General features: G+C 32.3%; 1 protein-coding gene across 14 annotated transcripts in view; it reads right to left on the reverse strand.

Annotated features, from left to right (window-relative positions):
- LOC105197264 (nuclear receptor coactivator 3) overlaps positions 1 to 15304 on the reverse strand; it is a 163471-nt gene that overhangs the window by 17302 nt on the left and 130865 nt on the right. For 9 of the 14 annotated variants that reach the window (XM_026133202.2, XM_026133197.2, XM_026133199.2 and 6 more), the window contains 11 exons: positions 14823 to 15052; positions 9977 to 11066; positions 8317 to 8439; positions 6412 to 6744; positions 3912 to 4166; positions 2795 to 2954; positions 2072 to 2128; positions 1860 to 2005; positions 1211 to 1543; positions 583 to 737; positions 242 to 368 (listed from right to left, as the gene is read on the reverse strand). In XM_026133202.2, coding sequence (XP_025988987.2) covers positions 242 to 368; positions 583 to 737; positions 1211 to 1543; positions 1860 to 2005; positions 2072 to 2128; positions 2795 to 2954; positions 3912 to 4166; positions 6412 to 6744; positions 8317 to 8439; positions 9977 to 11066; positions 14823 to 15052 — 3009 coding nt within the window. The remainder of the gene's footprint in view (positions 1 to 241; positions 369 to 582; positions 738 to 1210; positions 1544 to 1859; positions 2006 to 2071; positions 2129 to 2794; positions 2955 to 3911; positions 4167 to 6411; positions 6745 to 8316; positions 8440 to 9976; positions 11067 to 14822; positions 15053 to 15304) is intronic. The other 5 variants (XM_026133205.2, XM_026133196.2, XM_039447280.1 and 2 more) reach the window with 3 other exon arrangements.

The following is a 15304-nucleotide window of genomic DNA, read 5'->3' on the forward strand; positions in this document are numbered from 1 at the left end:
TAACATATTATAATTTAAATAATTTTTATGCATTGCATTAACATTTAGCTTACATAGTTATTCACATAAAAAAAATTGGTTAAAGCTTTACATATTTCAAATTTCGCATCTTTCAAAACTAATAATAAGCCTCAATTAATTTTTCAATTAATTCTCAACTCTAATGCTTCTAGAAACAACTTGTGTATTTTTTAACTTGTTGTGTTATCTGATGTAAAAACAGTTTTCGTAATCAACTCACTTGTGCCACTCGTGGTGACAATGGTTGTGGGTGAGGAAACGACAGTATACCGGCCGGAGAATGTGGCGAAAGTCTTGCCGCGGCTGACACTTGTTGACCACTGTTGAAATTGTTATTCACAATATGACTGCAACAAAAAAGAAATCATGCGATAAGAACTTTAATGGATTCTCTTTCCATTTAACGACACAAGTTGACACAAACATCGTTCTATTATTCTTCAAAGAATAATAAAGAATGACACTTGTATTGACTTGTGTCACTAAATAGAAAGCACTAAATAAAGCTTTTTCCGGATTGAATAACACTTCCAGGATACTTAACATAACAGAGTTACTTACTGCTGTGGTATCGTTGATGGGTGGGAATACGAGTGAGTGACTCGATGACCAGAAGCCATCTGGACGGATGCCCCATAACCTGGAGAAACTTGAGAATCTGGGACACTCGATCGCTGAATAAGGGAAAATGCAACATTTGTAGCATTATTTTGTATCTAAACAATGAAACAGCAATTAACACTTTTATTACACATGAGTTAAAACAATTTATTAAAGATTACGAATAATTATATTTTGCACAATTCGACTTCAAAATTTCAGATATCTTTCGTTTTTATTTGATATAAAAATAGAGAGAAAAAAGTTGCTCTAATAATTTTTTATTTCTAATTTTTCTTTTAATTTTTTTATTCCTTATTCTTTTACGATGGGATGTCGTGTAGCTCCGTACAAGAACAATGGACTCGTCACAAATCACAAGTTTGAATCTATTTATCCCATAAATACAGATTTCTAAATTCATAATCTTTAATAGGAGTCACAGAGAAACTCTTTAAATCTAAGTAACATGTAAGGACTGATATATCTCATTACTACTATTAGTATTACTACTACTATTACTACTACTACTACTACTACTACTACTACTACTACTACTACTATTGTGCTTTCGTGATAAATTGTATACCTGCAACGACACATTCGGCGGCGCAACAGTATTGTTCAAAAGGTTGTCGATGTTATGAATGCCACTGGTAATTTGATCTGTCGCAGTAGCATTCGATGGGATAAGCAGTTGCTGTTGCTGTTGCTGTTGTAGCAAGCGTTGCTTCTGCTGCTGTTGTTGCTGCTGTTGTTGCTGATGTATAAGTTTAGAACGTTGCTGCTGTTGCAATTGCAACTGCGCAAACTGGCCGGTCTGTCTAATGCCTGGCTGAGCATTGAACCTCATCCTGGGCTGTTGGTACATGGGAGGTGGCTGGTAACTGTGACTGGCAGTCGTCACAGGCGCGGTTCCCAACTGTAATGAAATTCAACAATTTAGATTATTTTTATAAAATGACACAAATTTAAAAATTTTTTTAGCTAGCGATGGCTAATTGACTTAAAAAGATTACTCGTATACCTCCTTTATTACAAGAATGTAAATCATTTGAAACTCAAACACTGTTTTATATATTATACTTCTATGTAGCGTGACTTTTTGATTGTTCAATGAAGTAGAGGTAAAAAGTAATCCAACCACAATCCTTCGAAAGATGAGTTTTTCGGGTTAACAAAAACAAACAAGGCTAATTTAAAAAATAAGTAACTTAGAAAAAAAAAAGAAAATTTACCGCGGTGGAATAGGCTGGAGGCGTGCCAGACATAGTTATGCTGGAAGACGTCGAAATCAGACCACTCTCACAACCCATCAACATCTGCTGAATAGCGTGAATTTGCAATGACTCGTTATCCGGCACTTCGATAACATCTAGAGTTCCTGTCATAAACAAACAAATCCGTTAGATATATAAAAAGTATAATCTTTATAATAATATATAATTACTTTCGCTGCCACATACGACTGACTGCATTATTGTTCCCCGCAAACAATTAATTGTTCCTAAAACAGTTACACAATTACTCGAATCTATTGCAAATCGTATTCAAGCTAAAGCGAATCACCGTATCAAGTAATATTATCTAGTAAAAAATGTCACAAAAAGTAAACAAATTTGAGTTTACTTGATATGTACTGCAACAACGAAAGTTTAGATTATTTATAAAATGTATAATTTTCGATTCTATAAATAATTTACTAAAATCTCATGTATTATGCAATAAAATTTAAATATAATTTTATAAAAAAACATTGTAAAAATTTACAATCATATCAAAATATAATTTTAATATATCATATCTGCGAAATCAGAAAATCAAAATTTTGAAAGATTATAGTTTAGCATTTCATATAAACATAGCAATCGTGACGCAGAAGGTTGTGCGTCTAGTTTCTGTGCCAAAAGCCCAGGATTAAATCTAAGAAATGTCGGATTTTATTTTGATCACTATCTTTCGTAAGGCAATGGCAAACCATTGAAAGCATCTTATCATAAAAACCCCTCAAAATAGATCATTCAGAACTAATCGTTTAAACTTCAAATTTCATATATATGTAAAAATTACAAAAAGCGCACAATACAGAAATATGCTAAGAAAAGTTTATCGTTTCTAATAAAAGACTAAGAACACAAAGGAAGAAGCATTTCATAGTTATTATTACACTTACTTGTAATAGCTTCGCCTGGCATAATTTCGATAACTTGATCCAGAATTTCCGAGAGATCCGGATCTGATGACTGATTATCCCAGTTAGCTGGGTCGTTATCAGTCTGACGGTATTCTCCACTCGCAAACTTGGATTCAATTGGTCCCATTGGGGCCTGTTGCTGTAAAAACAATATATGTTTAAAATTATTAATGGTTCATAGTGTAAGTTTTAAATGCAATGATCAAGAATCAATATTTGTCCAAGAATTAATATATACAATGATATAGATAGGACATGGAATGTCCCGTCACCAAAAGATTTTCTTTTAACCTTTTAAAGTATACATTTTTCCGTACATCCTTCCTACATGAGTAATCAAAATTTCAAAAAATTATTAGCATTTCATATAAACATAGTATTTCATATAAACATGACGCAGAAAGTTATGTATCTGTTTTCTGTACCAAAGGGGTCAAATCTAATTAAAAATATTGGTTTTTCTCCCTCTTTTTAGTTACAAAAAATATATACACGCATTTCAAAAAAGTAATTTCTCATTGATAAAGCATATATATACACAGAGAAATTTCGTTATATTTTATCGTAAAATATGTTATGAACTTTATCATGCTTGATGATAAGCATGGAATAATTCTTGGTGATTTATCAAATATTATAACAATAAAAATTTTTGAAATATACATTTTATAAAGATATTTTATAATAAATCAGATTGAAGAGCTATCTTAATTAAAGAGCTATATTATAAAATAAATATAAAATATTTTATATGTTTACTATTATTTGATATCTAATTTATTTAAAATAATAAAAAATTGTAAACTGCTCAACTTATTTTTAAATTATTGAAATTTTACTGTATATTTTAATAAAGTTTATTCAAACGTTATTTTATATCTTATTGTAATGGATATTACTAAATCAAAGAATTACATTTTTTCAAAATATGTCGTCCCACAACTACTATGATTTTTATGATAAATTTTCAGACAAAATTCTTTATTTATAAGCGATTGTTAATAGAAAGGCAATATACATGCAACTATGTTCCAAGATTTTCGGTTAAAGCATTAATCTACAATTTTTAATGTTAATTAAATTAAATCGTGCTTACCTGACTTAGCACGTGAGTGAGGTAGGTATTGGTTGCTCGAGGTAGTTGTCTCGACTGGCTTTGGAGAGGACGCGTCGACGTTGCGGTCGTCGTGATCGCGTTATTACCAGCAATTTGCATATTGCCACCGGTCCAAGGCTGCTGCTGCTGTTGTGGTTGTTGCGGCTGCTGTTGTTGTTGCTGCTGCTGCTGCTGTTGCTGCTGCTGCTGCTGCTGTTGCTGCTGCTGTTGCTGTTTTAAGCGAGGCAGCTTGTCCTAATTAAAAAATAAATTATAATTTAATGTGACAAATTAAAAAAGCAAAGAGTCAAGTCAGTTATTAGCACTATTATAACTAGTGGTTGGTAATGTTATTATTTTTAATAATGGTTATTTAATTGATGTTAAATTTTAAAAATAGAATTCTGATTGGCAATTTAAATTTATCATATTAAATTTTTAATTTTTGGCGTCAACAAGCTAATTACGTGTTTCAATTATAAATTATTATTCTGAAAATTTAAATATTTCTTGTCTTAAGATAATTACATATAATATTAAAAATCATTAATCAGTATTAAGTCTTGACATTTTTCTATTTAGTGTCCATGAAATTGTCAATCTCTTTTTAATTACACGAATTGGTCAGTATATGCATTATTATCTTATTAGTTTATACTTTCAAAAAATTCATTTTTAAATCTGTAGAATAAAGAAACTACCTCAGAAATAAAGATTTTTGATGTTATGAATTTATTCAAATTGTTTGAATGTTTACTATTATCTATTTATTTTAAATAAATAAAAGTTTAATATATTATTTTTTTAATTTTATAAGAATTATTAATTGCAGAAAAAATTTAGTTTTAAATAATTTTGAAAATAATTTAAAAAGCAAGTAACGGGAGGGGGTGGTCTTCTAGATTGGAGACCTCTAGTGGATAGTCGCCCCTGATTGTACCATTTCTCTGCTCCATATATGCGCGCAACGTGTGTGCTGTTACAAAACGGAAGAAAAGGGATACTAGCGTACGCATGACGTCGCGCCACTAGCATGCATATATGGAATAAAGAAATGATACAACTCTTCCTATCTCTCTCTGTTCTGCCGACTTCATACAATCCCGACATATATTATAGCTGTACGCAGTCCATATATAATAGATCTATGATGCAAAAATGCAAGAAGTGCCTAAATTTAAAACATATACGTACTTGTAATAGGTTTGTTCGTGCTACTTAAAATTCCTAAAAATTTTTGCACTTAAAACGAGATAAATATATATTTGAGCATAGGAGCAGAGAGAGAGAGAGAGAGAGAGAGAGAGAGAGAGAGAGAGAGACACAGTGAAGATACTGAATGCAAAAAGTGCACTCAACGCGAGCACATGAGTAGACCTAATGCATCACCTGATAATTTCAATGATAAATGAATATCTATAAAAACTACATTCCGAAATTCACTGCAAATACTAAAATTCCAAGGCCTGTTCTTTTTAGCTAAACTGGCAGCGTTAGCTAACAGTTTATCTTTTACCCTTCACGTTGGAAAAAGAAAAATAAACTCTAGTGCAGCCAGTTTAGCTAAAAAGAACTGATCTTCATAGTTCATGTTACATTTATTATAGATTTTCAATATTTTGATTGAATAACGGAACGCATTCTAAATTATCGCTTCATGTAGAAAATTATATGTTTCGCTGTTTAATTGACCAATCGCAATTGTCTGTTATATGAAATGATAAATGCAATTCGTTAATTCCGATGAACTAGCTGGTCGGTTAGCTTATCGGAGTTTGGTTAAAGTTTGGGTGGCCCTAAGGTACACCCACGGTAATTGATTCTGTCCCTCAAAAAATTTTCCAAAGACGTCACCATCTATCTACATACTCGCAGTTCATGATTAATGTAACGACTAGAGCTTATTGGTCGTTACGTTAATCATGAACTATAAGTATGTAGAAAGATAGCGACTTTCTCAGTGTGGAAAATTTCCTCAAGAACAGAGTCAATGACCGTGGGTAGAAAACCTCTAGAAGAGAGAATCGCCAAGGGGGGGTCACGTGACCGACTCTGTGATTGGCTGGCGGAAATGTGCAGATTTCGCATTGCGACGTCAATGCGTTGACAGGCTTTGTCGCGAGAAACCATCGATGATTCCGCGTGATGCGTGCCGGCCAATGCATGGACGTTGCAATGCAAAATCTGCATATTTCCGCCAGCCAATCACAGATTCGATCACGTGACCCCCCTTGGCGATTCTCTCTTCTAGAAGTTCTCTAACCGTGGCAGCACTGAGATTTTGAGCTGCAAAAATAGATGCTGTTAGTAGTCTAGGGCTGCAAAATGAATGCCGTTAGCAGTCTAGGGCTGCGTTTAGAAACATCAAAAATATATGATTGGAGGTATACAACCTGGAGATATATAATCAAAGAGGCCTATATTCACAAAACTTAATATACTTAATGATACATGATGTGTAGGTACAAATTTAACAAAAAGAAATTTATTTGAGTCATACCTGTGGCGTTGCTGATATCACAGACGCAGGAATCGGCGTAATAGGCGTTGGCTGCGGCGGCTGTTTCGCTAATAAGGACGCCAACATTTTATTCTTCTCCCACAATTTACTCGTCGCACTACTCGATGAACTCGTCCCCGAAGAAGACACCTGATGCGAGCCGTCCACAGGTCGTTTCACAGCTATGTTCAAATCGCCGTCTTCTCCTGGCCTCTTTTGACCTACCTGCGTCGTATTCCCGAGACCGATGTGCTCACCTGACTGCGACGGAGATGGAGACGTGGAGACGGGATTGAATCCAAGACTCCGCAAAAGAGGATCGTTCTCTCGATTCTGCCACAGAACAATGATCGTTTAGTGAAGTTTCTACAAACAGAAAATGTTACGCCCCTTTCTACCCCTCCCCCCACTATACGTTTTTTCTCTCAACTTTACGTTCTTTCCCCCACTTTCCCATTTACTCTTTAGGATCAGTCATGAAGCAAGATTAAGGCTGGTATTCATAGTCGATTTATATTTAAAACCATCTTAAGTACCATCTTAAGATGTCATCAACCAATCAGAAAACCGTATTAGCATCTTAACTCAGCGAGAATGTAATGGGATATGACATACTGTTGTTTTCATTGGTATATTTTTTATTTTTTATTGCGATATTTTAGTAACTTCGAGTAGCTGGAGCTTAATATTATTTGCTTTTTATTAAAATTGTTTCTTATATTATCCCTTTTTATAATATATTGCAGTTATTTGATGTAATTTTGGCGTAAACAAAATTTTAGACACTATTGTATTAGGGTATGTCACACCCTGCCACATATTCAAAGTAATCTTTTTTCACCACATTCCCGCTAGGTTAAAACATTACTTAACCCGTAACACTTCCAAATAATAACATAATGGTCACATGGGGTCCACTGGAACCCTCTGCACAAAATCAGTCGTCATTTGCCAGCTTTTTGATATTTTGTCGCAAAAATTTTACTGGACATACCTTGAAGTCTACTCTTTATCATCTAATAATTTTTTTTTAAATTAGAATTTAACATAATAAAAAAAATCAAATAGAAAAAACTGCAAAATTTGACTTTTTTACAAAAATATTCATAACATTTTTAATTTTTGAGATAATTCAACAAAAATTTAGGAGTATTTTCTCAAGAGTGTACACTTTCAGATAAAAATTAGTTTCATAGAAGGTTGTTCGATTTTGAGTGGTCTGTCTACCCTTAAAGTTAGAAGAAGAACGCATGGAGTCTTTTGGACCCCGTGTGACCATTACGGGTTAAGACCGTTTTGAAATAAGAATAGACTATGAATACCGACCTAAAAAGACAAAACTGCAGAGATTGAAAGTGATCACAAAAAATGTTCCGTGAACCATAGCGTCGCCATCTTTGACCAAATGTTAGACAAACATAAAATACTAGCGTATATCGTTTTATCTTTAACATTTGATGAACAAGGATAAAATCAGTATTCAAGATGGCGACGTTATTGTCCACGGAACATTTTTCGTGACCAACTTTTTTCTCCCCAACCTATGCAGTTCCGTCTCCTTAATCTTTGTTCATGGTTTTACCTATTTCAACAAAGAATAACAATCTGCGTTTACGGAGAGGGGATAAAGATCTAAAACTCTGTTTAATGCTGCTTCGTTTTCTCTCTTCGCCTTGTCCGATCAATAATTTAAAAATGTCGAAGAAGTAAGAACATAACTTGATAAATTCATTTAGCAAGAAAATGACAATTTGAAAAAAAGCTTGTCAAATTAATTAGAATGTGTAGATGACAATATGATTACGATATTATAAAGAAGCGAATAGTAGCCGTTGATTCGTATATGCGTCCGTAATATGTATCGAATTGCCACGTTTATATTTCTAGTTACAATGTGAAACGTACCTGTTGTTCCTGTAACTTTCTCTCCTCGTCCTGATCTTTCATCAGTTGTTGCAAAAGTTCATTTCTTTTCTTCAACCCGGCACGTGTCTCTTCGTCGTCGTCATCAGTTTTGTCGTTTAATAACTTAAAAAGCAAAAAAAAAAGAAAAGTAGTGTAGGAATTAAAAATAATGAGATTCATTAAATATAACAATTTGTAGAGAAAAATGCAATAGTTATAAAATCAAAAGTAATATATTTGATTTATTTTAAAAATAATATATTTAATTAAAATTTCCGACTTTCAACCAAATGATAAAATTAATAGAAAACAAGAAGTACTTAATAACTTCATATCACAAATATATTGTAGTATTCTTACCCACCTAAGATGCAATTATGAATAATAAAACTAGTTTGTTCTTCATATTCTTTCAATACTTATATATTTGTTTTTCCCTATTTTACTTCCTTTATCTGATTATTGAGCCAATATATTGTATTTGAATTATTCTTTTTCTCATATATTGACTACATTTTTTGACCAATGTTTTTTCCTCAAACAACATTTCTACAATTTAATCCTAAGTTATTATTATATCATATCTAAAAGATGCCCTTTATCTGCTCATATCTCAAACAAATATTAATATTTTTTATTTTTTTTTTATCGATTAAGCGAACTACATAAGTTTTGTTATAGAACGATATAGACAAAAATTATAAAGGTAATAACCAAAGATTAATTAATTTGAAAAATATCAGTTTTTTATAACTTTTATTATTCATAATTTTTAATAAAATTATTAATTTTTTTTAAGTATCCGCTTTTACATTTCAGATAGCGAGAGAATTATATACCTAAGCTCTTCTGTTAAAGAATTAGGCATAAAAATTATAAACAAATGATATGAAAAAGGCTCAACAATGTAATAACACAAATTAAAGAAAAATAAACGAGCTCGAGAGCTGCGCTAGATGTTGTACACAATAATCAAAACAAAGAAATAAAATTCAAATTTCAAGTATACGTTTCAATCTTTAATAAACGGTCTTTTTCAGTACAAACAAAAGCAAGCATCAAATCTGTGGGAATCCGTAAATCAAAATCGTCCAGTGATTGTTAGTTATAAATTAATATAGAATAATCATGACCTCTCGAAAACGTGTATAGACACATATTTTGGAAACTTAAACTGTAAGTTCTGAAAAATTGTGTCTTAGTCATGGTCGAGTGTCTCAATTTAAAATAATAATATACAAATATCACATCCGAAATACTTAGAAGCAAAATATGTGTTTATACACATTTCCGAGAGGTCATGATTATTTTACGTTAATTTATAACTAACATCACTGGGCAATTTTAATTTACAAATTCCCACAGATTTAATGCTTGCTTTTGTTTGTACTGAAGAAAATCGTTTACTAAAGGTCAAAACGTCTACTTGAAATTTTAATTTATTTCTTTGTTTTGATTATTGCGTACAACATCTAGCGCGGCTCTCAAGCTCGTTTATTCTTCTTTAATTTGCATAAAAATTATATTATGTAGCTCAAAATATACAGAAAACTATTTTTTTTTTTCATTAAAAAAATTGATATTTTTCATTCTTTCTTTGATCTAATTTCTCTTTAAGGTATTAATATTACTAATAATCAGTTACAAACAGTCGATTTACCTGCAATAACATGTTGTTATTTCCTAGCGACGATTTCGAGTGCTCCATGCTTGGTTTTGGCATGTTGCTAGGGCTCGTACGCACTTTATGCTCCGAATGATAGTCGTCTTCGTCCTGTTGGTTTAACAGGATCTTCAATATCCGATGTTTCTGATTATCCGAATCGTTATTCGTATTGTCCTGGCTATCTTCACTAGCACTCGGGCCCTTCGTTAATAAGTTTCTGAGCCTACCGGACTCGGTGGACACAACACTATTCTGAGTCTCAACGGCGGTGGTAACGGCGTTGCTGGTCCTGGAGGTTGCACTGTCCATTGTAGAAGCACCGCCACCACTGTTGCTAGTAGGACATCCGCTCTTGTTGCTGTCTTCCGTCCTTTTGATAGCTGCCGGGACGGTATTACTGCCGACGCCACCAACACTGCTGCTAAGACCGCTACTGCCGGCATTGCTGCTGCCATTAGTGTTGACGCTACTAGCGGCATTGCTCAACGTAGCCGTCTGCGTGGTCTCCTGAAGGGGACTGAAGGGGAACGAATTACTGAAGGTAGGAGCGACGCTGGGGCTAAGACTTGGGCCCATAGGCATTAATGTCGAATTAGAGAAGGTTCCCTGTGGACTCGGTGATGTCGGGGATGGCTGGGAAGGTGGTCGTGAGTTTGGTGGCCCGCTCGCTCTCGACTCCGGCCTATCCGTCCACCCGGCGCTACTATCCAAGTCCCATACCGTGGAACTGGGGAAGAGCTCGAATTCCAGGTCCATGTTGCTCGAAAAATGATTGAACGGATTGCCGGTTGACGTGCTCAACGATGTCAGAGGGTTGCACGAGTCACCGCCACCGCCACCGGCACTCCCCGTGTTAAAGGCGATCGAGTTCGATGAGGTGGCGGCCGTCACCGCCATACCGCGAGCACTGATACCACTCACTTGACCGTTCAGATGCGTGACAGACATCAGCGGGCCACCCACGTTATTGTTATTGTTACCGTTATTATTATTACTATTATTCGCACAACGGTTGCTAGAGTGTCCTGAGCACACTTTGTTGTTGGAAAGCTGACCACCCTCGATAGACATTAAGTCATTGTCCCTATTATGGACAAGAAAAACAAACACATGAATTTGCGAGTTAACTGCATCTCTTTAGTGTGTATAATTTATTTAAAACTGTGTATAATTTATTTAATAATCGCACGATATTTAACATCAGCTCTGTTCATTCATCAAAAGTGACTTATATATATTACAATCAGTGCTATCTAAGACTTATAGAATAAAACTGTAAATTTAAAATCCGATTTTTCTAAATATTCAATACAATGGAAAACAAAAATATTATTTTCAAGTGTGATAAAATATACTTTCTCTCTCTATAAATCTTAATCCTTTTTTTAACGATTAGCTGATCGACTAAACAATTGGTTAGATAAAAAACATTTTTATTCTTGATTATACATAGCATCTTCTTGCCATATTTAATTATTATAAGAACAAAATCATTTATGATCAAAAGAAAAAGTAATGAAGCTGCTGCAAAACATCTAAATGATATATACGCTAAGATTTACTAACAAGCACAGATGCTGTTGTATTTAATATACAGTGACTCAAATAGTGTATTACATAATAATTATCTATGACCAATACAAAAATAGGTGATCGACGAAAGTGACCTTTCAATATCAACATAACATATAAGCAAACAAATATCTATAATATTATTACAAATATAGCTTCGTTAATAATAGCTTCAATAATTTTTAAAAGAGTCGTAATAAGAGAAGGATTTTATCAAAGTTTCGTGAATACACTGTACATATATTTCAAAGCATAATTCAAATATAAAAAAATTTAAAGCAGGAAACATTGTGGAAGTTAAACTAATACATTTTCCATTGCTAATCATTTCATTGCGTTAAAGATATGTTAATATTTTATTCGTGCATAAATATAAATATTAGCGTAGGTGCGATCTGTTTTGTCTTGTCAAGATTACTTTCCGTTAAGTGCTTGTATACAAGAGTGAAACAGTTATGAACATCCCATTCATGAGTAAACTTTTATTCTTAATTATAGTATCTTCTTGCTGTATTTAATTACCATAAGAACAAAGTATCTCAATTTATCATTTACAGTCAAGAAAGAAAATACTCTGAGAGAAAATTTTTAATGAAAAAAAAATTTCTTTGAGCCGTATCTTTTAATGCAAGTATTTGTGTGTTCTATTTAAGTAAAAATATTTATTTTTAAATATTAAATATATTACTCTAAAGTATATAATTTTGTATTTTTACATTTTTATATTTAAATAATGATTTTACAAATAAGCTAATAATATTTTTAAACTTTATTATTTTCCTAATCTAAAAAATTTGATTATTTTAAATATAAAAATGGTTTAACAGTACACATTTTCTAAAACTTCTAGAAAAAATTATTTGTTTAAAGATTATTTCTTTATTTTATTTACATATAAATATTTCAATTAAAAAAATTTTAACTTGACTGCAAGTAAATAAGCTATTAGAACACACCAAATAAATAATTTTTTTGAAATTGTTTAAAACTTTTTAAAAATATTTTTTCTCTCAGTATAATAAAGTTGCTGCAAAACGTCTCATTGAATAATAATATTAAATATTTTTCAATTTACAAATAAAAAAAATTACATAATACATACTAAATTGTTTAAATACAATTCGTTTAAATACAAAAACCACTAAATATACAAAATGCGTATAGAAAGATTATCTTCAATAATTTCTTTCGTATTAATATTCTAGAAACTGTAAATGACTCTAACAATTGGTAAAAGTAATTAATAATTTAAAACAAAATCCAATTTAAATTTAAAAAAAAGCTTACTAAAATACTAGGCAAATTTTATTACTTTATATATCTAAATTTTAAAGTTTTTATTTTTCTTCAATGCTGTACGAGCCCTTCAAAGAAATATTCGAGGCAAAAATTAACGGAAAGATCTCAAGTAGCAAAGTGATAAATTTCTTGAAGCATGAGTGCAGTAACAAGCAAATATTGTGCGCTTAAACCCTAATCATATCCACATAAACGTTACTGTCGCCAAAAATAAATAACGTAAATAAATTACATGTAATATTACATTGTTAGACCTTAGTAAAGTTAATGTGTGACAGACGTCGTCGCTGGGTTGGCATTAAAAGCAAACTGAAATATAACAATTACAGCGAAAGACAATAGTTCAAGAGTGGCCAGATCTCCAACACCAATAAGGAACCGTATTAATTTACATGCAAATGTTGTGCCGTTTGCAAACTCATTGTAAATCAAGTATGTACCATAATGCTGTGAAACGTAAAATAACTCCGTGATTTAATGGACCGAAATTAATAAATTGATGCAAATAAACGAAAGAACATGTAAACTGTATATCAGCAATTATACCTTCTTAAAACATAATCATATTAGGAGTCAAGATACCTAACAAATATATATTAAACTTTATAATTATTGTGCAAAGGTATTTAACACGTTCCGAATCAAACCAACTTTGATTTGTTCATCACGCCTCGTGGATCATTGATACAACATCGACCCATGTGGCATGGAACGTAAACAATTTTGTTACTAAGAATATAATTTCTTTTCAAAATACCAAATAATTAAATACCAAAAAAATTCTAAACCGAATTTTAAAATTAGTTACAATAAAAATTATGTAATACTATTCATAACTAAAAACTATCTATTTCTTTCTAAAAATAATTTTTTCTCTTCTCACATATTTCATACATCAAACTAAAAATATTAAAAATATGTCTTTGTGCTCGAAAAAAAGTTAGTGCTAATATGATAAGACAATTAATAATTACTTATACATTAATGTGTTAAAGAAAAGTTATTAAAGCAATAAAGCAAACTAGATGACATAAAATGCAAAATCAAGTGGAGATTCAAGATTGTGAATAGAATATTAAATTGATATAGTTATTCTTGTTTTAGATAAACTTATCTAAGATAAGAAATTATGTGAGAATTTATTGAATTTAATATTAGAAAAAATATTCTCATAATATTTATAAATTTTTTTCGCCTAAATATCATGTTTCATTAAAATGTCAAATATCATCTTCTTAAAACACGATGTGATATAACGAAATTATCTCGACTTCTATATTTTTTTCACAATCTCTTATTGTAGAGAGTATTTAGAATTTTATAATGATCGTGGCGCAGAGTCTGCTCTCTGTGCCGAAGATCTAGGTCAAATCCCACTGATTAAAAATATCTGATTTTATTCAATCGCTACACGGGAAAAAATTTGGAGCAACACAGACACCGCAATATCAACCCGTAACAGGCAGTTGCATTGAATCTAACGTGGACTGCTTGGTAGTGATATGGCTCGGCTTTTCGTGAGTTCTAATCATATCATAACCGTATCAACACACTTGCTTCACAGATAAAGACGTGGAGCCCCGCGCTGGAGCGACGCAATTCAAATCAGATTTTTAGTGCATTCAGCACAACATCTGAATATCAATTTTCTCTGCAAGAACTGGAACAGCTCCAACGTGAGATTGATGCTGTTAAATTTTTTCCCATGTATCTCTCAAAAGACAAATCACTGGTCTTGCCATGAAACCCCATCTAAATTAAGCCACCATGTAAACCGGTATTTAAACTTTAGATCCCGTATATCAGTGTAAATTGTAAAAAGCGCACCAAAGAAAAACGTTGAGGGGTTATCACGCTCTGACGAGAGCTAAGGACTAGAGAGATTTGGAATTTAAAGTCACTAGTGGAAGAATAAAAATGATCATGATTACCATTAAATATTATTCATAAGAACTGAAAGCAAACTTACCCTATGATGGAATTAGTTGCCATCATGAAGTCACTCTCTGGCTTATTCGCTTTGAAAAATTTTGACTTTGTTTGAACCTTAACGAACTTATCAGGACTGCGACTAATACACAGTCGGTATACATCACTCGTATTTTCTCCGGCTTGGATCGTATCGCTGAAATGCTTCATAAGCGTACTGAGATCATCAGGGTGGCACAAATTCTTAAATATTGTGCCGATCAGCTGGTCCTGCAATAGAAAACATGATCGTGAACACTTCTTGAAATTCAATTTTGAGATACAGAAAGAAAAAGATACATCTAAAAAATGTTTAAATATTAAAAAAATTAAATCACATAATTTTGGTAGTAAAATAATTAATTGTAAATTTAGTCATTACTTTTATAGTTACTCTAATTTCCCATTATTTTTATACCCATTCAATAGATCACGCGCTAATTACGCTAAAACTGGAGGAGTGAGCAACTCCAGTAAAAGTCA

Source organism: Solenopsis invicta, chromosome 3 (assembly GCF_016802725.1).
Source record: "Solenopsis invicta isolate M01_SB chromosome 3, UNIL_Sinv_3.0, whole genome shotgun sequence".
NCBI lineage: Eukaryota > Metazoa > Arthropoda > Insecta > Hymenoptera > Formicidae > Solenopsis > Solenopsis invicta.